The 22,472-nt window shown below is 40.7% G+C and overlaps 1 protein-coding gene across 1 annotated transcript in view; it reads right to left on the bottom strand.

Annotated features, from left to right (window-relative positions):
* Window positions 1–394: 394 nt before the first annotated feature.
* Window positions 395–22,472, bottom strand: part of TSPAN8 (tetraspanin 8) — a 37,459-nt gene continuing 15,381 nt past the window's right edge. The window contains exons 2-8 of the mRNA XM_040343999.1: window positions 21,862–21,924; window positions 11,265–11,396; window positions 9,004–9,078; window positions 8,823–8,918; window positions 7,973–8,089; window positions 5,179–5,262; window positions 395–560 (exon numbers count right to left, since the gene is read on the bottom strand). Coding sequence (XP_040199933.1) covers window positions 507–560; window positions 5,179–5,262; window positions 7,973–8,089; window positions 8,823–8,918; window positions 9,004–9,078; window positions 11,265–11,396; window positions 21,862–21,924 — 621 coding nt within the window. The 3' untranslated portion in view covers window positions 395–506. The remainder of the gene's footprint in view (window positions 561–5,178; window positions 5,263–7,972; window positions 8,090–8,822; window positions 8,919–9,003; window positions 9,079–11,264; window positions 11,397–21,861; window positions 21,925–22,472) is intronic.

The raw sequence follows: 22,472 nt of genomic DNA, 5'->3' as shown, positions 1-22,472 counted from the left end.
TCTCTAGTGAATATTGACCCATGACCCAAGGACCAATAGGAACATTCTGCAGATAGCAGAAGTTGGGCCTCCACCTTGGCTTTTACAGGAAAAGTCAACATTTGCATATTATTTCAGCTGCCTTATGATCTACTACAGTAATTATTGTGATGTGCACTTTTCACCAGGTAAGCTTTGTTTATACTATAATTTTTATTATATACTTAGTTTAAACGGTCGGTGCCCAACTAAATTAGAATGTTAAAAAAAAAACAATGATGTGCAAAATACAGAAACCTACAACAGCCAATTAGATTTAACAGACCAGGAGTAACAATTGATTGTCAGCTGGTTGCTAAATTAGTTAGTACTGTTGAGTGATGGCTAAATATGACTTGCAAAACACATTTCCATGTCAGGTATATCTACAGTTTATTGTATTGAACATATATTATAACATAAAGCACTTGCAGGAGTGTTCTATCAGGTTACTTCCTATGGTAGCTTGCAGTGTCTCATCCGTTTCCTCATTTCTTTCCTATTTGGCAGTACAATGTCATAGAAAATCCAAGGCCAAAAAGCTGGAAGGACAAGACAAGTGTATGAATATAATCCTACAATATTAGATATTTGCTTACATACTAAAAAGGCAAGCAGCCAAATGCATAGCTGAAACCCATATATGAGAACTGCTTTTATTGTCAAAAAAATTGTAATTGTAATTCTGTCTAGCTAGTTTTGTGATATGGGCGCATTTACTGGACAGTAAGCCTTGGTGCCCATTTGACCTGCAATGCAAAAGTAGCTCAGCTTTGTTAATAACTTTAGTTAAAACATATCCATCTTGGAGACTGTCATCTACAGTATGTACTTACTCTACTCTAATGTTAGAATGTTCAGCAAATGTGCACTACAACACAAACCGACCTGCTGAAGTGCTGACCATCCTTCCCCAAGTCTGAGTGCAGGTGGGCAAAGGGTTATAGCAGCATGTATCCAGACAAATTAGGTATTTAGCCGAGTTTGATTTAATGTATATTTAATGCCCTGTACACACGATCGGTTCGTCTGATGAAAACGAACCGATGGAATTTTTCATCAGATATCCGATGAAGCTGACTTTCATCAGTCTTGCCTACACACCATCGGTTAAAAATCCGATCGTGTCCAACGCAGTGACGTAAAACACAACGATGTGCAGAGAAAAATGAAGTACAATGCTTCCGAGCATGTGTCGACTTGATTCTGAGCATGCATGGATTTTTGACCAATGGATTTCCCCACAGACGATCATTTTTTTCTATTGTTTTTTTAACCATACGTAAAATTTAAAACAGGTTCTAAAAAACTGATGGGGCCCACACATGATCGGTTCGTCCAATGAAAATGGTCCATCTGTCCATTTTCATCAGACAAACCGATCGTGTGTACAGGGCATACGTTTTGAATAGGATAGGAAATAGTCAAAACCCTTGTTAGGTTTTTTCTGTCATTGTTTCATTGAACACATTTCACTGCTTGTCCCAGAGACAGGAAGTAAAGTGGATGTAAACCCCAATTTTTTTTTTATGTCACAATGTAGAGAATACGATTTCCTATCATCTGTGCCCAGTCTTGCCACACAAAGTTAATCCAGCTCTGAGCAATCCTCTTTTATTGTTCAGTGAAATAAAACAGACTTACAGAGAAAACCCTGTCTAAATAAAAAGTCCTTCCTGCCCTCCTTGCTTTAAGTGACAGGTTATTTACATATCTCGTGCACTAGCCTGGACACATGCACAGCCTCTGTAAAAAGTTCCCAATTCACATAGACAATTGATTAGGGGAGATGTACAGTGCCGTCTTAATAGCATCATGGGCCCCTGGGCAAAGTAATGCTCTGGGGCCCCTACAATAATGACAGTGCAGGCAAACAGACATCAAGTAGGTAGGAGGCAGACTGCCTCCCCTGTGTATCTATCACTCTCAGTACCATCATGGGGCCCCCAATTTTGGAACAGTGTGGGCTCAAGGGCAAGCTGCTTTGGGGAAAGTGCAGGGGTCCAGGTGTGCCCTCTCATTAAGACAGCCCTGGAGATGTATCTAGTCAGAGCTGGGCAGAGTAGAACTTCTACTCTGCCCAGCTCTGACTATATACATCTCCCCTAAATTTTGGGTTTACATCCACTTTAAGATTAAATATTTTTAAAGTGAAAGGAAATTCTTTTCAGACAGTTGTCTCTCCATGGAATGATCACCAAATGTTCCAATGAAACTTGTAAGATATTGGATTTCTCATCATTTTCTTAAAAAAAGTTTTGGCTACAAATGCACTTTATTAAAAATATTACTTCACTAACTGGTAATTTTTATAACGACCCAGAATTCAGCTTTGTGAATATTCCCTGATACACTATATTGCCAAATGTATTGGGATGCCTGATGTGAACAGGGGCGAAAGGAGCTTTCCTGAAGCAGTTCAATCCCTGGAAGTGCAACTGAAACAATCAACTATGGGTGGCAAGGCACTATCTCTGTGATCTCTAGAATACAGTTGTTGACAGGCACAAGTCAGGAGACAGATACAAAAAAAATTCAAAGGCTTTATCAATGCCTAGAAGCACAGTGAAGTCCATTATTAGGAACTGGAAGGTATTTGGTACAACACAGACCCTCCCTGGATCAGGATGTTGCTGCAAATTGAATGAAAGTGCCACGAGGTAAACTGATCAAAGAGGCTACCAAGGGGTCTACAGCAACTCTGAAGCAGTTGCAGGAATTTATTACAAAGAGTGGTCATTGTGTGCATGTGGCAACAATATCCCAATTTCTCCACAAATGTGGCTTGTATGGGAGGTTTGCAAGAAAAAAGCTACTCCTCAAGAAAGGCCACATGTAGTCACAACTGAGCTTTGCCAAAACACATCTTAAAGATTCTGAGGCCACAGGGAAAAGGTGTTATACTCAGATGAGACTAACATTGAATTTTTTGGCCTCAACACCAAATTATATGTTTGGTGGAAATCAGGGGTCAAGTCCTGGGGAAAAAGTGTAGGAACTCCCACCCAAGATCCACTCCCCCACCAAAAAAATAAAAATGATGTGCTCATATGCATAATTACTAAACCGCATGTTTGTTTGTTTGTTTTTTCCGATCTACTGTACCATAGAAATCCTTTATGTTACTGGCCGCTTCCTGTATATGGATTCATCTGGTATTGTGCGGGTATTCCGTCACTTCCTCAATGCCGCAATGTCTCCTGAGAGCTTTTGTCATTGTTCCCAGGAGACAGTGCGGAGGTCTGCCGCGAGTTATCGCGGGATTTAGAAAGAAGTTCTTTCTAAATCCTGCGATAACTCGCGGCAGACCTCTGTCATTGGGAACAATGACAAAAGCTCCCAGGAGACATTGCGGCATCGAGGAAGTGACAGAATACCCGCACACTACCTGATGAATCCATAAACAGGAAGCGGCCAGTAACAAAGGATTACTAAGGTTCGCTTGCCCCTGACAGTGACTCGAGCTGGGCGTCGCCGCTTAGTGGAGGATTGGCTCGGGTGGCTCGGTTGCTCTCGGCTGCTCTAGTCCTGCAAAGGGAACTGCGTTCCTGCTGTGAAAAAAGTGCAGGGACTCCGTTCCCACGCGTTCCCGCAGGACTTGAGCCCTGGTGGAAATCCAACGCAGTTTACTATTCAAATAACTTCATTCCTACAGTAAAGCATGAAGGTGGTAATATCCTGTTATGGGGGTGGTTCTCTGTAGCAGGTACTGGAGCACTTGCCAGGATAGAAGGAAAAATGAATGGGGCAAAATATCATCAAATTCTTGAGGGAAATCTGCTGCCCTCTAACAGAACGTGGTCAATGGGAAGAAAGTTCACCTTCCAATATGAAAATTACCAAAAGTACACAGCAGAAATGACAACACAGTGGTTAAAAGAGAAAAATGTAGTCGTAGCCCAAACTTTGAAAATTTGTGGAATGACTTGAAGACTGCAGTTCCCAAACAGTCATTATCAAAATGTAACTGAACTTGAACAAGATTGGGCAAATATTGCAAAGTCTAGATATGAAAGGTTAGTAGAGACATATCCCAACAGACTAAAGGTGGTAATTAAAGCAAAAGGTGGTTCAGAAAAATACTAACACAAGGGGGTGATCCTTTTTCCAACTCAGTGATTCTGTTTTTTATTTTTTTCTGACATGTTGGTGTTATATTACTCACTTGGATGTTAATTACAGTAATTACAGCTGGATAAAACAAAAGCTGTGTTTGTCTAAAAGGGGTTGTAAAGGTAAAACATGTTTTCCCTAAATAGCTTCCTTTACCTTAGTGCAGTCCTCCTTCACTTACCTCATCCTTCGATTTTGATTTTAAATGTCCTTATTTCTTCTGAGAAATCCTCACTTCCTGTTCTTTTGTCTGTAACTCCACACAGTAATGCAAGGCTTTTTCCCCTGGTGTTCTAGCCCCCTCCCTTAACGGGGGAGGGGGCGAGCAGGAGAGTCAGGACGCCCACTAACACACAGCTTCTTTTCTCTATCTGCAACATTAAGAGCGTCCTGACTCTCCTGCTCGCCCCCTCAAGGGAGGGGCCGAGCACAACACTCCACACCAGGGAGAAAGCCTTGCATTACTGTGTTTAGTTAGAGACAGAAGAACAGGAAGTGAGGATTTCTCAGAAGAAATAAGGACATTTAAAAGCAAAATCGAAGGATGAAGTAAGTGAAGTAGGACTTCACTAAGGTAAAGGAAGCTATTTAGGGAATTTTTCTTTTTACCTTTACAACCCCTTTAATTTCAGGCTGCAAAGCAACACAATTTGATTATTTTAAAAGGGTAGATTCTTTTCTACATCCACTGTAACTATGACAGGGTGCAAGTTTGTTTAAACTCAGCAACCCATAGATCCTAAGGGCTGATTTTTAAATGCAGCAAAAAAACAAAAAAAACAATCAGGAATGTCGCAAATGTGACACCCATTATGTTTTTTTTTTACGATTCAGGAAGAGATGTGTTTATGGGTCCCCTACTGATTGGACCAAACACAGTCCATACAGAGGTCAGGGATGGAGTGTGTTAAAGTTTACTGTTTAGAATATGTAAATATTTAATGCCCATCATCTAGGCACAGGTGCAATTGAAATATACTGCTGTTCTCACTTGAAACATACATAAGTATTTGTGTCAGCTGCAGTTTTAATTATTAATATTAGTACCTCTACTACTGCCAGTCCAAATGCAATTCCAATGATGATGAGGAGATGTTTTTCGAAGTATTCAGTGAATACAGTATTACAAGTCTGTGAAGGAAAAAAACTGTGTTTTAGAGCAGATATTTCTACCAATCATATATAAAGGGACATGTATTTTTTTTAGTGTTACATTTGTATCATTTACACACCATAAAATAACATCCCATAAGTATTTAACAAGGGGTTACCACCTAGATAGATGGCCGTTTCCACCCAGGATGTGTCATGGAGAGTTTTGAGGCACAAACACGTGAGGCCTTTGGTCGGGACATACTAACACACAGCAACCCTCCTCTCTCTCCTACCCTTGGATGAGACCAGTTACAAAATGTAAGTTTTTCTTCCATAGCTCTGCACATTATTTATATGTTTGGGACTAGCAGTACAACAGTAACTGCCCCAACCTATAATTGGCCTTAACAACAAGGAGCACATGAAAGGGCGACACGTGTCATACAAAAACAAAGAAAAATCCCCAGCTCGACTTACCAACCAGCCTGCAACAAACCGAATTCTCCTGTCTAACAGTTCTCTGCACCCTAAGCCCACCCTTTTATGAAGCTAATTAGAGCCTCAGGTTCTAATCATGTGCTTCTAAATCAAAACAAAAAAACCCCATTGGAATCAATGTGTCCAGCTTCCTGCATGTAGATTAGGGGCCAGGCGCATGGATTAGGGAGCTGGCACCCCTGCGCAGTGGAGTATTTAGGTTTTGTGCTGCCCTAGGCCTGACTTAACTCGTGCAACCCCTAATTTAAATATGACCCACCCCTTTCTGTCAAGGTCACACCCCTTCTTGTTTAAGACCTGCCCTGAAATTTTCCAGTGGGGACACTAGTTCTGAGGGCCTTGGGGCGGGGGGGGGGGGGGGGTCGGGGGATTCCCTTATAACATGTCAGTGGTGCAGCAGAAAACATGTAGCACAGTGATGGAGGTGAATGTGGTCCAGTCAGTGAGCAAAGGAAGGATTGGAGGCAGGATTAAATAAATCCATGTGTTTATTTTTCTCATCAGCAACCAACAGAAATAAAATTAAGATTTCTTAATATGTACAACTGACACAAGCAAAGGATTGCAGGAGAGTCCTACTACCTAAATGACAGGTATAGGTGACCATGTCAGTGTCCCTTATGTCTGCGCCATCCCTATTATACCGGCAGCAGTGTGGCCGCTTTATGGGGGTTTAGCGCAAGCCGGCGGGGACTCTTTTCTTGCTGCCCCCCTGCAAAGTGCTGCCCTAGGTCTGGGCCTTGTTGGCCTAGGCCAAGATACAGCGTTGCGCCCTGCGCCCCATATTGAGCGGCCGCCACTGATACAAATTTGGTAGATTAATAGTGAGATAAAACAATCCACAGGGCACAATGCTGAGCTGCGTTATTAAGCAGGAAGCATAGCAAATATGACTGCCTGCTCACTTGCATAAATGTATCAACTATACATAAAAATAATGGCCCAGATTCTCAAAGGACTTACGACGGCGTAGCGCCATGTACGCCGTCGTAAGTCCGAATGAGAGCCGTCGTATCAATGCGGCTGATTTTTAGAATCAGTTACGCATAAATTCGGCTAAGATACGAGCGGCGTAAGTCTCTTACACCGTCATATCTTAGTTGCATATTTATGCTGGCCGCTAGGTGACGCTTCCGTACATTTTCGCGTAGAATATGCTAATGAGCTAGATACGCCGATTCACGAACGTACGTGCGCCCGGCGTAGCAAGATACGTCGTTTACGTAAGAGATACGCCGGCGTAAAGTTACCCCTCATAAAGCAGGGGTAAGTCATGTTAGGCTGTTTTTGATTTGTGCTGTGTATTTGCGGTTTTTGCTCATGTTCCTTCAATAAAGACAACTCAAGAGTTCTTTGGTGTGCGGCCGTCTATCCGTCCTTTGCTACTTCCTATTGCCTAGTGCATTGCCAGCACCCACATCTACCTGGACTTATCCACAATTGCACTTGGGATTTCCCTGGAGCGGTGAACCCCACCTAAGTCATGTTAGGTATGGACGTCGGAAACATACGAACAGCGTCGTGTTTTACGTTGTTTGCGTAAGTCGTCCGTGAATGGGGCTGGACGTAAGGTACGTTCATGTCGACTAGGCATTGAGCGGGCGTAATTTAATTTGAAAATTCGACAAGATACTGAGCATGAGCATGCATGCGCCGTTCGAAAAAAGCGTAATTTACGTGGGGTCATGATTAGTTTACATAAAACACGCCCCCCTGTTCCTCATTTGATTTAGGCGCGTTTACGCCGGCACATTTACACTATGCCGCGGTAACTTTAGAATGTGTGAATCTTGAGTGAATGTTATGTGAAAAAAACATATTAATAGACACGTAGTCTTATGTTCTATGGTGATCAGGGAAAGCCACCTGCTCAGACGGTGACTAAAAACAAGTAAAAAACTGGACCTTACAATTAATGTATTTCATATTGAGGTCTACTATTTATTAAAAGTACATGTGAACTTGCATAAAAGTACATTTGTGTTAAAGTGGAAGTAAAGTTAAACCACATGTCCATTACAGTATACTGTATGTAAAGGTGTCTACTCATACAGATGTGATTTCAGTTTTTTTTTTTTTTTTTGGGCTCGAAAGGGCACTCTGAAAAAAACAGAAAGCATGTGTTAGCACCTCTACAAGTGCCTCTAATTGCTATCTGGTGTCAGTCCTCTAACTTTCACATCAGCACAAGCATATACTTTATAAATCAATACTGGCAAAGTGGCAAATTCCTTTATTTATTTTTTACCTTTTTATAGGTTCCATTGCTCCCACATTCATCTTTGTCTACTGCAGTACTGCAACTACATGTAGGAGAAACACCCCCCCAATCCGCAATTCCTTTAACAATACCACAACATTTACCCTGTAAGAAAATGAAACAAAAATATGACCTTTTCTGAATAGAAATGAAATGAAATTAAATACAAAATGTTCAAAAAGTTATTCAGGAAATATTAAATATGGAATGTAAAAAAAAACTTTTACACTAGTTACCTGTATTAGGCTAAGATTAGAATTATTTATGTAGAACATATATGTTCTATGTGCATCATCAAGGATAGAAAGACATTGCACAGGCATAAGTTCATATTAAAATGTGGGCACACATAAGACATCTTAAGAAGCATACTACATTTTGAATTTTAGAAATGTTGAACAGCTGCAGGTAATTATATGCATTTAATTTATAAATACTCAAAATCTCTCTCCTGAATATATCATTATGAGAAATTTTATACAGCTGCAAAGTTATTTAAATAACATCCTGCAGGGGGCACTATGGAGACATAAACTATTTACAATGCCATTTACTGAGTTGGTTTTGGTGGCAAAATTGCTGTAAATTGTCAATGAGTGAGTATTTGATTTATATTTGATTTACAGTAATTTGTTTAATATTCACATTCCTTATTTTTCAGATTGTCAATGTATTTGCATCTTCTATAACACAACTGACCATTTCCATGTATCTTTAGAGCATATCATTTCAACGCTTTTGAGAGTTATTTTATTTCACAAGACTGTGATGCTTTGGAAGCAAATGTTAGAAATATAAAACATTTGGCATGCAATCAAATATAATTGTTCTGTATCACCTCTTTCTGGATTTGTTCCAAGGCTTCTTTAAAGTCAGGTGGTTGGTCTTGTAATGGTAAAAGTTCTGTCAAAGACTGGTTTACTGCTGCGTCAATCTGGAACAAATAAGTGCAGATGAAAGTGAAATGTAGCTCATACTGATGCAGCAGATGTTTAATAAATGTATCCAATATACTGTACCTTTGGTTTATAGACAACTCCCAAAACTCCCGCTGTTATCTGAAGTGCCAGGATCAGAAGCAAGCCAATGAAGAACTAGGCAGAAAACAGGAAAGAATGGTTAATAAGGGTCACATTGGGTAGTTGTCATTAGGAGTCAATTCACTAATGCCTTGTACACATGACTGGGATTCCCGATGGGAAAAGATCCGTCGGAAATCCCGGGAGGAAAATCAAGAACCTGATCGTTAACACGAGAGGTTTTCCCGTCTGGAAAACTCAGATGAGAGCTTAGGTCGGGAATCCCGATCGTGTATATGCTCCATCACATCGCAAAAACTGCCAGGGAAAAGTCTGCCGGTAGTCCCGCAGGAAAAAAGAGAGCAGGATCTCTTTTTTTGTCCGGTGGTTTTTGGGAAGTTTTCCCATCGGAGAAACTGTGAGGAACATACACATGGCTGGAATTCCCAGCCAAGAGCTCTCCTCGCAGATTTCCCATCGGGAAATCTGGTTGTGTGTACGAGGCATAAGAGTTAAATAACGGCAAATCAAATGCTGTAAAATAACACATGCAGTAAATAGTTGTGAATGTTAAATTCACTAAAAAATTTGCGTTAAATAACGAATGCAGTATTTTTAAAGCAGTATGGTTGGTAATTTAGTGCAAGTATCAGTGGTGAAGGGTTATTTAAAGTAATTTCCTTATAACATTTTATGTTATAACATGTTTTTTTTTTTTTATATAATTTTTTTTTACATTGTAATCTGTATTTGTGGGTCCCCTGTGGGTGGAATTACACTCCTCTCTGAGGGTACAATTGCACCCCTGTCTGTGGGTGAAATAGTTCCCCATCCTGTGGGTTGAATTAGGCTCTCGGTGGGGGGAATGCCCCTTTCTGAGCGTTTGAATAGGCCCCTCTTCATGATACCGCACTGGTTACTGCCACCAAAAGGGTGGTGGTAAATATCACATATTTTTTTTAAATTTGACATAACAGATTACCGCACGATTTTTTGCAATATTTACCACCAATTTCGTTTTTTTGTTGTTTACTGTAAAGTTGTTATTTGTTCACCGCATTCAATAATTTTTTGCAAAGTATTAACATGATACCCTTACTGCATGCGGTAAAGCTTAGTCAATTGACCCCATTTAGATTAAAGGAAAAAAGGCTTAAAGAGTAAACACTAAATATGGTAACAAAACTAACAGTGGGATGAAAAAAATAACTTTGATCAGACTAAATTGTATTGAGATGCCAGTTATTATAGTTGGTAACAATAAAGAGAAAAATGGGGCATAAGAAAAGCTCCTGCAACAACCAGGTAAATGTTTTATAAGAGCGTCTCTTCCTGCAGTACCAGCCAGCTTCTGTGCTATGAGCCTCCATGCCAGATGCGCTGTAGACTTCCTCTAAACTGCTCCCAGCCACTTCAGACACAGGTTCCTTAGCTCACCCTGAGCTGGGACCCCGATGGCCTCCTGCAAACTTCAGCTAAGTGACCCAGAGGGCTACAGCCCTCAGGCTGGGTCTTCTCCAACAGGACAAGGTCCCTGCTGTTCTAGGCCCCAGGATATTTATACACACATCAGCCCATTACTTGTTCCTCCCAAGGATTGACTGAGGCTGTATGCATATGCAAGTTAAGGGTCTGCCTCTTCCAACCGACTAAATTCTAGAACTCACTAGAAACCAAGGGGAAGTAGTTGAGCCTGCAACCATCAGAACCCAGAACAGCCAAAAGCAATCAAACTTTGCTCCACTGGCTACAGGGCAGCCAAAAACAAATTTGCCTTAATCCTACTAGCAACCTAACTAGGAGGGTGCTACATAAGGAAAGTAATTATCTATACTTATAAATGAACTAGAGTCTTGTACCATGTCTGCCATTGACTACTTCACAAAGTGTGGTGTTTAAGCAATCTCATTTTTTGGGTACCTCAAAATATATTCATAACCAATACCTTTTTTTTGGACAGGAAGCAAGGGGAAACAGCAACACAGACAGAGGTAAGCAGTTTTTAAGTAGTTAAGTAGTTAAGTAGGGTAGTGCTGGAAGCTTTTCTATTGTTGTATGTGTCCCTGTTGCTACTAATATCCAAAGCTAAGAAAAAATATATTTTACCAGCGATTCACTTCAAATACACACCAAGTAAACGAGAAACCATGATATAGTATGCGTTTTTGAAGGAAGAGTGCATAGCTGGTATTGGAGCATTTGGTTCTATAAAAGTGATCAGCAGAACTGTATAGAAAACATTGTATAGTAAAAGTACTGACCAGAATTAGAAGGCAACGACTTTCCTTTATGGCTCCACAGCATCCAAAAAATCCGAGCACCATAATTATTGCTCCAACAGCTATCAGTACATCTACTGCTGACATTATACCAGTTCCGTCAAGATTTAGTTTCTAAAGAGTGAAAAATATATTTACACATGTATGACACATTAGAAACACATACAAATAGACATTCATTTCTTCCACACAAATAAATAAATACAGTTAACATTTTATTATTAGTAATGAAGATCTCAGTTATTATAATTTGTAGATTAAAGGTTCTGATTCAAAAACTTGTTCTAATTTAAAAGCAAACTTGAGTATATAAATAATACAGCTTTAATGTTATTCTGCAATATTTATTTTTTCATTTATTTAATGCCAATTTGTAAAGAATAGAAACATTATTTTACGGCTGCTATTCCCTTATTAAAGGAATAGATTGAAGCAGCAAAAGGTCCCTTTTCACACGGGGCAAACTCTGTTCTGATCAGCAGGGATCTGTCCTCTGGTGCCCGACTGATCATAGCATGACGGACGGATGGCAGGTTGACAGGTCCATGTCCGCTCAGTTTATGCAGAGCTTACATGGACAGAGCCCCCTCTGCTCTATGGGTGGCCAGGTGTAAACACACTGGGCCAGATTCTCTAAGATTCGGCGTTGGCGTAGTGTAAGCCATTTACACCACGCCACCGCAACTTACTGGAGCAAGTGCCGTATTCTCCAAGCACTTGCTCCGTAATTTGCGGCGGCGTAGTGTAAATGGCCCGGCGTATGGCCGCGTAATTCAAAGGGGGCGGCTTGTATTCAAATTAAGCGCGCCCCCGCGCCGATCGAACTGCACATGCGCCGGGCGGAAAAAGAGCCCAGTGTGCATGCTCCAGCTCACGACGGAAAACGTCAATGACGCCGACGTGAGCGTCATTGACGTAAAGTCGTATTCGCGGACGACTTAGTAAAACGACGTAACCAACAGAAAAAGACGACGCTGACCCGACGCCATACTTAAGATGGCATACGGCGGACTGGCGTAAGGTTACCCCTCATATAGCAGGGGTAACCTTACGAAAACGACGTAAACGACGACTACGCGGCGCAAATTCGTTCGGGAATCGGCGTATCAGGCTCATTTGCATAGTCAAATGAGAACTGAACGTAAACGCCACCTAGCGGCCAGCGTCGAATTACATCTAAGATCCGACGGTGTAAGTGACTTACACCTGTCGGATCTTGGCCGTATCTATGCGAAAATGATTCTAGGAATCACTCGCATAGATACCCGGGGCCAAAAACAGAGATACGACGGTGTTTCCTGATATACACCGTCGTAACTCTTTTGAGAATCTGGCCAACTGTGCTTTCCATTTACACCCAACTTCCTCTGATCAGAAAGGTCATGCAGACCTGATCAGAAAGGTTGTGCAAACGGGGCCTAAAGCTCATCAAAAATCCATATGACAAAAAAAAGCAACCAAAAGTTAAGTTCAACTATGAGGAAAGACAAGCTGAACCAAATATATTCTTTCTTGACAGGAAGTGATTAACCACTTCAGCCTTGACCAAACCATTTTTTGCGATACGACACTGCGTTACTTTAACTGACAGTATGGCGGTTTGCCTTATTTCTGCCTCTCCTGAGAAAGATCAGCGGATCCCGGCAGACATTGTGTCTGCTGGACCTGCTGATTGCCTCCCGCTGTGTCCAACCACAGCGGGAGTGGATCGCCGGCGGCACGTGTGCACACCCCAGACTTTGTGCAGTATATCTGTGTGAGGCGGTCCATAAGCAGTTAAAGGGGGATATGATCTACATGAATAAATACATAAGAGGTCCATATAGTGAACCTGGTGGAGTCATTCACTTTCAGGACATTACAGAGGACAAATATAATAAGATATCTAACCTTCACATATGGAAAGGCTTCTTCAAGTTAGAGCTATGAAAATGTGTATAGACTCTTTCAAGAACTAGATCTGGCCAGATCAGTAGAATGTTTTAAAAATAATAACTACATGCATTCCTAAATGCACAAAAATATAACCATATATTGATATTTTTAGGTAATAACACCAGGGGCAGTTGATCCAGGGAATATTGGATTGCTTCCTGGTGGATTACGAAGGAATTTATGAATTGGATCATGTTTTAGTGTTTTTTTTTTTACTACCTCTGGATCATCTGTGGGTGTCGGGTTGTGTATATGGAGGTTTTATATTAGTTAGATTTTTTTTATTGGTTGCACTAGATGGCCTTGTGTCTTTTTTCAAACTGACCTATTATTTAACATGTTTTTGGATTCGAGATCTAGGACTCATATATACACTTTTTGGACATTTAATGCCTTTTATCTATTTATTTCAACGGCAATGCTAATAATGGATTCATGATACATTTCAGGCATTTTAAATCACTTTTGACCAGCATTCGCAAATGTATCAACAGATTAAAGCAATCTACCTCAAATAATTGAAAAATTCCTGGTTTTGTTAGAAACTATTGGTAAGATGCATTAATTGGATTAATAATTTATTATACAAAAATAACATGGAAATCTCCTGAAGCTGCAAAGCATTTAAAGACATTTAGGAGTGGCTGGTTCCTCTTTGGAAACAAATATTGTTCTTATCATATTGCCAGTCATATTAGTTAACCATTAATACATTTGCTAAAATAATTGATCACTGACATAATATATCTGTAAGGACAGTGGTAGATTGTTTTTCCGAAAATCAAGTTATTTCAAAGCAAGCAGACATTCTCTGCAGACAATATTTCCCACTAGACAAACCAGTCCATTCTATAAACAAGTAATGGGTTCTTTGGAATATGTTTCCATCGTTATGAAAAGTGGGGTTCTGTCAGCAAGTTATCAGATCACATAATGAGATGAGATACCCCTCTCCCAGTGATGTTAAAAGCTTAACCACTTAAGTACCTGCCTGTCATACCCCTTCGTTACCAGGCCATTTTTCAGTTCTAGTGCTGTGACATTTTGACTGACAATTATCTTGTCATACAACACTCTACCTAAATGAGTTTATAAATATATATATATGTGTGTGTGTGTGTGTGTATGTATGTGTGTATATATATATATACAGTATATATATATATATATATATATATATATATATATATATATATATATATATATACACAGTATATATATATATATATATATATATATATATATATATATATATATATATATATATACACTGTATATATACATACACACATACACTGAGCAAAATTATAAACGCAACACTTTTGTGTTTGCCCCTATTTATCATGAGCTGAACTTAAAGATCTACAATTTATTCTATGTACACAAAAGGCCTATTTCTCTCAAATATTGTTCACAAATCTGTCTAAATCTGTGTTAGTGAGCGCTTCTCCTTTGCCAAGATAATCCATCCACCTCACAGGTGTGGCATAGCAAGATGCTGATTAGAAAGAATGATTATTGCACAGGTGTGCCTTAGGTCACAATAAAAGGCCACTCTAAAAAGTGGAGTTTTATCACACAGCACAATGCCACAGATGTTGCAAGCTTTGAGGGAGCGTGCAATTGGCATACTGGCTGCAAGAATGTCTAGCAGAGCTGTTGCCCTTGAATTGAATGTTCATTTCTCTACCATAAGCCATCTCCAAAGGTGTTTCAGAGAATTTGGAAGTACATTCAACCGGCATCACAGCTGCAGACCACAAGTAACCACACCAGCCCAGGACCTCCACATCTTTACCTCCAAGATCGTCTGAAACCAGCCATCCAGACAGTTGCTGCAACAATCGGTATTCATAACTAAATAATCTCTGCACAATTTGTCAGAAACCGTCTCACGGAAGCTAATCTGCATGCTTGTCGTCCTCATCAGGGTCTTGACCTGACCGCAGTTCATCGTCGTAACCAACTTGAGTAAGCAAATGCTCTCATTCGATGGCGTCTGGCACATTGGAGAGGTGTTCTCTTCAGGGATGAATCACGTTTTTTACTGTACAGGGCAGATGGCAGACAATGTGTATGGCGTCTTGTGGGTGAGCGGTTTGCTGATGTCAACGTTGTGGATCGAGTGGCCCATGGTGGCGGTGGGGTTATGCAGCAATGCTGGCAGCACTAATACATCTATTTTCCAAAGACAACCTCTGGATATAATGCTGAGCACAGCATGTGCACTCAACTTCTTTGGTCGATCATGGCGAGGCCTGTTCTGAGTTGAAGCTGTCCTGTTAAACCTCTGTATGGTCTTAGCCACTGTGCTGCATCTCTGTTTCAGCTTCTTGGCAATCTTCTTATAGCCTAGGCCATCTTTATGTGGAGCAACAATTATTTTTTTCAGATCCTCCAGAGAGTTCTTTGTCATGTTGTGCCATGTTGTACTTCCAGTGATCAGTATAAGAGAGTGAGAGCGGTAAGATTAAATTTAACAAACCTGCTCCCCATGCACACCTAAGATCTTGTAACACTAACGAATCACATGACACCGGAGAGGAAAAATGGCTAATTGGGCCCAATTTGGACATTTTCACTTAGGGGTGTACTCACTTTTGTTGCCAGCAGTTTAGACATTAATGGCTGGCTCACTACTTTACAAGGTAGAAAAGTGTTGTGAGGGGTGTACTCACTTTTGTGAGATACTGTGTGTATAATATATACAGTATAGGGGTGTGCACACTTTTGTGAGATACTGTGTGTATAATATATACAGTATATATATATATATATATATATATATATATATATATATATATATATATATATATATATATATAAAGGCATACCCCAGTTTTAAGTATGCAATGGGGTTTATTTACTATCGCTGGAGAGTGCAAAATCAGGCTCACTTCTGCATAGAAACCAATGAGCTTCTAACCCCAGCTTGTTCAATTAGGCCTGGTAATAAAACCTGGAAGCTCATGGGTTTCTGTGCAGAAGTGAGCCTGATTTTGCACTCTCCAGCGATAGTAAATATACCCCATTGCATACTTAAAACTGGGGTATGCCTTTATATATATATATATATATATATATATATATATATATATATATATATATATATATATATATATATATATATATATATATATATATATATATATATATATATATATACTGTATATATTATACACACAGTATCTCACAAAAGTGTGCACACCCCTCGCAACACTGAGGAAATTACACTTTTCTACCATGCAAAGTAGTGAGTGTACATCTTGTATAACAGTGTATATTTGGTGTCCCCTCAAAATAACGCAACACACAGCCATTAATGTCTAACCTGCTGGCAACAAAAGTGAGTACACCCCTAAGTGAAAATGTCCAAATTGGGCCCATTGTGTACTTAGAAGTGGGTTATATATATATATATAGAGATCTCCTGGACCACTAGAGGCCTGATGGTGACCTAGAGTTAGGGATAGCTGACATCCTTCCTGGGAAGTGTAATGCAAGATGAAATGATGGACGCCAGTCACTTTTTGAATGTGCACAAGAGATTTATTGTCTCTTAACAAGAACTGTGAGAGAGCGGAATAGGGCCAGGACACACTTAAGTAGATGCAATGGGCAGTCTCCGAGACACTATAGGTAGACAGCTATACAGGGAATAGCCTCCAGCCGGATGCCGCGTCTGCATAGGTATGACTGCTGTCTCGTAGGGCAACTGAACTTGTAACAGTCACTAAAGGTAGTCGTACATAACTCTTGGTAACACAGAATAGTTCTTCTCTTATCTCACAGTATCCCACTGTAGGTCTTCACTCACTGAGCTCCCAGTTTCTCACTAGACTTACAGATCCCAGTCGTCACCGGATTTCCTAAGCTCTCCCACAGCTAACCCACTGTATACTCCTCAAGCTTCACACCCAGCTAACACGCTGGGTCCCTGGCTTGGCACTTGCTGAAGCTTTCCCACTTCTTCACCGCCCCTGGCTGGTGAGAAGACTGCTCTGGTACTTGCTCTAGCTTACTCTGTAGTCTCTGGTAATAAGGTGGATGGTCCCTTAGTGGCGACTGCTTCCCCTTTACCTCCGACCACAACTGGTTTCCCGTCCAGCTGAACCTCTGCAACTCCAATACTGCAGTCCCAACCCTATGCTGCTTCTCGTGATTCTGGATAGGCCTGAGGCAGCCTAGCAGCCAGGTGTCCCTGGGATAGGCCTCTGGCTTCCAGTCTAGCAACCCAGGGCGACATAACACACATTCACCTTGACAGCCATTCAGGTGGCACGGAACCCTGATCACCTGACTCCAACCAAATAAATAGGCTCTCCCAGCAGGCCAAGGGACTAAAGAAACCCCTGCCAATTGGCTGAGACACCCCATCCATTCATAATCTGACCTTGCTATGCACTTGTCAATCTAATGTCACCAGCCACAGTGCCACCTAGTGACAGAAGAGAAAAAGTGCAGCAATTCCAGAATTAGAGAGGAATCAGTGGATCTTCTAACAATTAGTCAGGGAAATTACTGCCTGGCAAACTAAATTTGTTAGCAACCCTGCACCAGGGTGCTACATCTATATAGAATAATTTTTATTTTTAAAGGGGTAGAGCTTGCTTTTTAAAAAGGAAAAAAGGGAAAGAAAAAAAATCTATTTCCCTTACTTTCTGTTAAAATAAAATTCCCATAATAGTATGAAAACCCCTGAATGAACCATTTTTGGAAATTAGACACCCCAAGGGGATCTAATTTTTTACTACATTATTTTGGAAATGAAAACACACTGAAAGGGTCAAACACGGAGCTTCAGAATGGTGCAGGGGTGAGGGGCTTAATGTGTAGGTCACAAGAAGACAGCATAAAGATAGTATATTTAGAACAGGAAGGACCATGAAAGAGTTTAAAAAAATGCTTGTGTCAGCAAAATAGGTTGAATGAATATGCAGCTGACGATCCATTTATTCTGTCCCCATGGACTTGCTCCCTCTTCTTCCCATGTTGTAAGGGGAAGGGGAGGGATCAATACTGTAAACAGCACAATTTAATCGATGTGATGACATATCACAGCTATCACATGGTACCCAGTCCCTTGGATTGGCTTGGTACAGTTTTTCTGTGTATCAAATTGTCAAATGATAGCTTAGTACACAGCGATTACAGGGCAAATTGGCCTCCTGACTGCTATTTATCTAGTGCCATTTATGAATGGCCCTGGGTAAATAAATTTTTTGAACATGTACTCCACTAGAAAATGAATTAAAAAGATATTGAATGCCAATAAAAGCTTACTTCGTTTCTTCCGACTTGCTGCCAGGAATGTGATTTGGTGAATTGGTAATCAACATTTACTCTGATGCCTCGTACACACAACCGGTTTTCCCGATGAGAAAACTGCCATTTTTTAGATTGGTCGGGAAAACCGGTCGTATGTATGCTCCATAGCAGTTTTCCCGATGAGAAAACTGCCCACAAAAAAATTCGAACCTGCTCTATTTTTTCCTGTCGTGTTTCCCATCAGTCTTTTTCTCGTCGCGAAAAACCACTCGTGTGTATGCTTTTTGGAGGGAAAAAAATTGCGCATGCTAAGAATCAAGTATGAGACAGGAGCACTCGTTCTGTTAAAACTAGTGTTTGTAATGGGGATAGCTTATTCGTCACACTGTAACAGACTGAAAAGCACAAGGCTCAAAAGCGCGAATCATCTCTCACCAAACTTTTACTAACACAAGGATCAGCAAAAGCAGCCCAAAGGGTGGCACCATTTGAATGAAACGTCCCCTTTACAGTGCCATCGTATGTGTTGGACGTCACGCGATCTGGTCGAGAGTTTTTTTGACTGAACGTGTGTATGCAAGGCAGGAATGAGAGGAATCACGTTGGGAAAAACTTTGGGTTTTGGCATGTCAGGAAAACCGGTCGTGTGTACAGGGCATGACAATTGCTGAGTGATACACGGAGGTAACCCGCCCCCAGTGTGTCTATAAATATAACTCAGTTTACAATCACCACTATTCTCCTTTACCCCTATTTACCATTGCAGAACAAGGGCAGTTGTACAGAGTGGGGTATGCCTGTATATGACTAACTACTGCTAGAAAGACAATGAATACGTTTTAATTTTTTTGCCACTTTTAGAAAATCATTACTGGATGAGGATTGAAAAAGGATTTTTAGCAAAAGTAAATTAGAGAAAAGCTAGGGAAGCAAATGTTATCATTTGTGCAACTTAAAACCCAATCCTAAACTCAGCTCCAAACCTAAACATTAACACCTAACCCTTGACCCCAACACTAAACTCCAATCTAAACCATCACATAAGTAAAACTTCACGTTTTATCAAGTGCTGAAAGTATTGGTGTAAAAATCTCCCTCTTCTGTGCCAAGCCCTTTCTGATTCTAGACCTCAGCACATTGATTTGCCTACATACACCTTTCAGAGACGTTTTACTCATGCTTCTATCTGCTGCTTTAGTGCTTTCATGTCATACATCAGTAGGATGTATTGGGCATTTGCTTTTTAAATTGCAAGATATTTAAAAAATTTGGAACCATTTTCCTTCGTTCACATATGAACATTTTTATTATGAACTATCACATAAATATGACAGTGTGGGATGGGCAGGAGATGGTTATGTATTTATTGGCTATAAACTGGACGATAACCCCTGTAACACTTAGTTCTCATTCACACGGGAATGAAATATATTATATTGGTTTATATGACATTTCTAAATGCATATACATTAAATTAGGGTTGTCCCGATACCACTTTTTTAGGAACGGGTGAACTGTCTATCAAAGTGCCTGGGCAAGGGGGAGGGGCTATACATGACGGCGTGGCGGGGGAACACACATCTATTCAAATGCAAATGACAGCTGTTGTGTTCCCCCAGCGCATAGTAACTAGATGTCGGCAGCGGTGGGGGAAGGGGGGGGATTGACTTGGCTTTATCTAAGGCGGCAGCGGCAGCAGCTCTCCTCTCCCCCATACAAGGACTGCTCTGCTCCGCTCTCCGCCCCCTCTCCACCTGCACTCCACCCCCTCTCCACCCGCACTCGAAAAAAAAAAATAAGTATTCTACCAGGCATCGGGAGTATTTGTGCGAGTACAATTACTAGCGCAAATACTCGGTATCGGTCCCGATACCGATACTAGTATCGGTATTGGGACAACCCTACAGTAAATGCATGTAATGATTTTAAATGGCATATTGCACAATGTGGGGTTGATTTACTAAAGGCATAAAGTGTGTCCACTTTGCAAAGCAATTTTTCACTTTGTAATTTTTTAGATGCTCTGTTCTTTACATTCCAGTACTGAAAAATCCTAATTAGTTCTCTTTGTTTAAAGAGGGGCCTGAGAAGCTGTGTTTGCCAAAATTAATCCTGTCCTTAAGCCTTTCTATGGGGAAAAATCACACTGAACTTTGTGAGGAATTCTTGCAGTCTTGCAGTCTTTTTCATGTATGATGTGTGAATAAGAACACACAGCAAACAAAAGTGGGGTTTTCTCTAATTTAACTGCAAAACTAGAAATACACTTCAAGTATGCTTTATATGGCCAGCAGCTAATTATCCACTTCAGCCCCGGAAGATTTGCCTGCTTAATGACCAGGCCATTTTTTGCGTTACGGCACTGCGTCGCTTTAACTGACAATTGAGTGGTCATGCAACGCTGTACCTAAACAAAATTTCCGTCCTTTTTTTCCTACAAATAGAGCTTTCTTTTGGTGGTATTTGATCACCTCTGCAGTTTTTATTTTATGCGCTATAAACAAAAAAAGAGTGCCAATTTTGAAAAAAACACAATATTTTGTACTTTTGCTATAATAAGAATCCCCATTTTTTTTTTTTTAAAAAAAGCAATTTTTTTCCTTTTAATTGATTGGTTTGCGCAAAAGTTACAGTGTCTACAAACTATGGGAAAGATTTATGCCATTTTTAATATTTTTTTTTTTTTTAATAGTAATGGCAGTGATCTGCAACTTTTATCTGGACTGCGACATTATGGCAGATAGATCAGATACTTTTGACACATTTTTGAGGCCATTGACATTTATACAGTGATCAGTGCTATAAAAATGCACTGATTACTGTGTAAATGTCACTGGCAGGGAAGAGGTTAACACTAGGGGGCAATCAAGGGGTTAACTGTGTTCCCTCCTGTGTGTTCTAAATGTGGGGGAATGGGAGTGACTAGAGGAGATGACAGATCGTTGTGCCTAGTTAGTAGGAACACACGATCTGTCTCTCCTCTCTTCACAGAACAGGGATTTGTGTGTTTACCGCCGGCCATATGCATCAGTCCCCCTGAAGTGCGTGCGCCTGCTATCCCTGCTTAAAGGGCTGATGTACAGATAGGACGGCTCACAGGAACGTGCCGACCTGCGACAGTACAATGAGGGCGGCTGGTCAGCAAGCGTTTAAACATATATTTTTGATGCCCACCTTTTGCCTTAAAAAATTATTTGCATATACACTAAAAATATTGGCATTTACATATTTCTAATTCATGAATTCGTTTGATTTAACATAGTTAAATTGCCTATTTGTTCACTTTTTGAACACTATTCCTTGGATAACTAACAAAATAACTATAAACAATAAATCGACTATGCAGTAGACCTCTGTAGGAAGGAGTAAGACTTACCTGTTGAGCATCTTTACTAACACGAAGATAAATGGACACACCCAAAATGACACAGCCGCATAACTGAAAAGTAACAGAAAGTTTTAGTAAAATACTGCAAAACCTACTACATACCATCAATTCAGTTTTAAAGGGTTACTAAAGGTTCTTTTTTATTTATTTTTTAAATAACAAACATGTCATACTTACCTCCACTGTGCAGTTTCTTTTGCACAGAGTGGCCCCGATCCTCGTCTTCTGGGGTCCCTCTGCGGCTGTCTCAACCCCTCCCCGCAAGAGCTAACCCCCTTCTGGAAAGCGCTCTCCCAAGGAGGTTAGCTTGCGGGCACGCTCCCGTGATACAGTCGGCGGCCATAGCCACCGAGTGTATCACTCGGCCCCGCCCCCCCGGTGCGCCGCATCGTTGAGTTGATTGACAGCAGCGGGAGCCAATGGCTGCGCTGCTATCAATCATCCAATGAAGACCCGAGAACAGCCAAGAAGACCGTGCCGAGAAGCCAGCACGTTCATGACGTGGGACTTTCGAGGGCTCAGGTAAGTAAACTGGGGGGCTTGTAAACATTGGAATTTACATGAGGCTTTACAACCCCTTTAGCCTAGGTTCACATTGG

This window comes from Rana temporaria, chromosome 3 (genome assembly GCF_905171775.1).
Source record: "Rana temporaria chromosome 3, aRanTem1.1, whole genome shotgun sequence".
In the NCBI taxonomy this organism is placed as follows: domain Eukaryota; kingdom Metazoa; phylum Chordata; class Amphibia; order Anura; family Ranidae; genus Rana; species Rana temporaria.
This window is presented reverse-complemented; position numbering and strand designations above follow the sequence as displayed.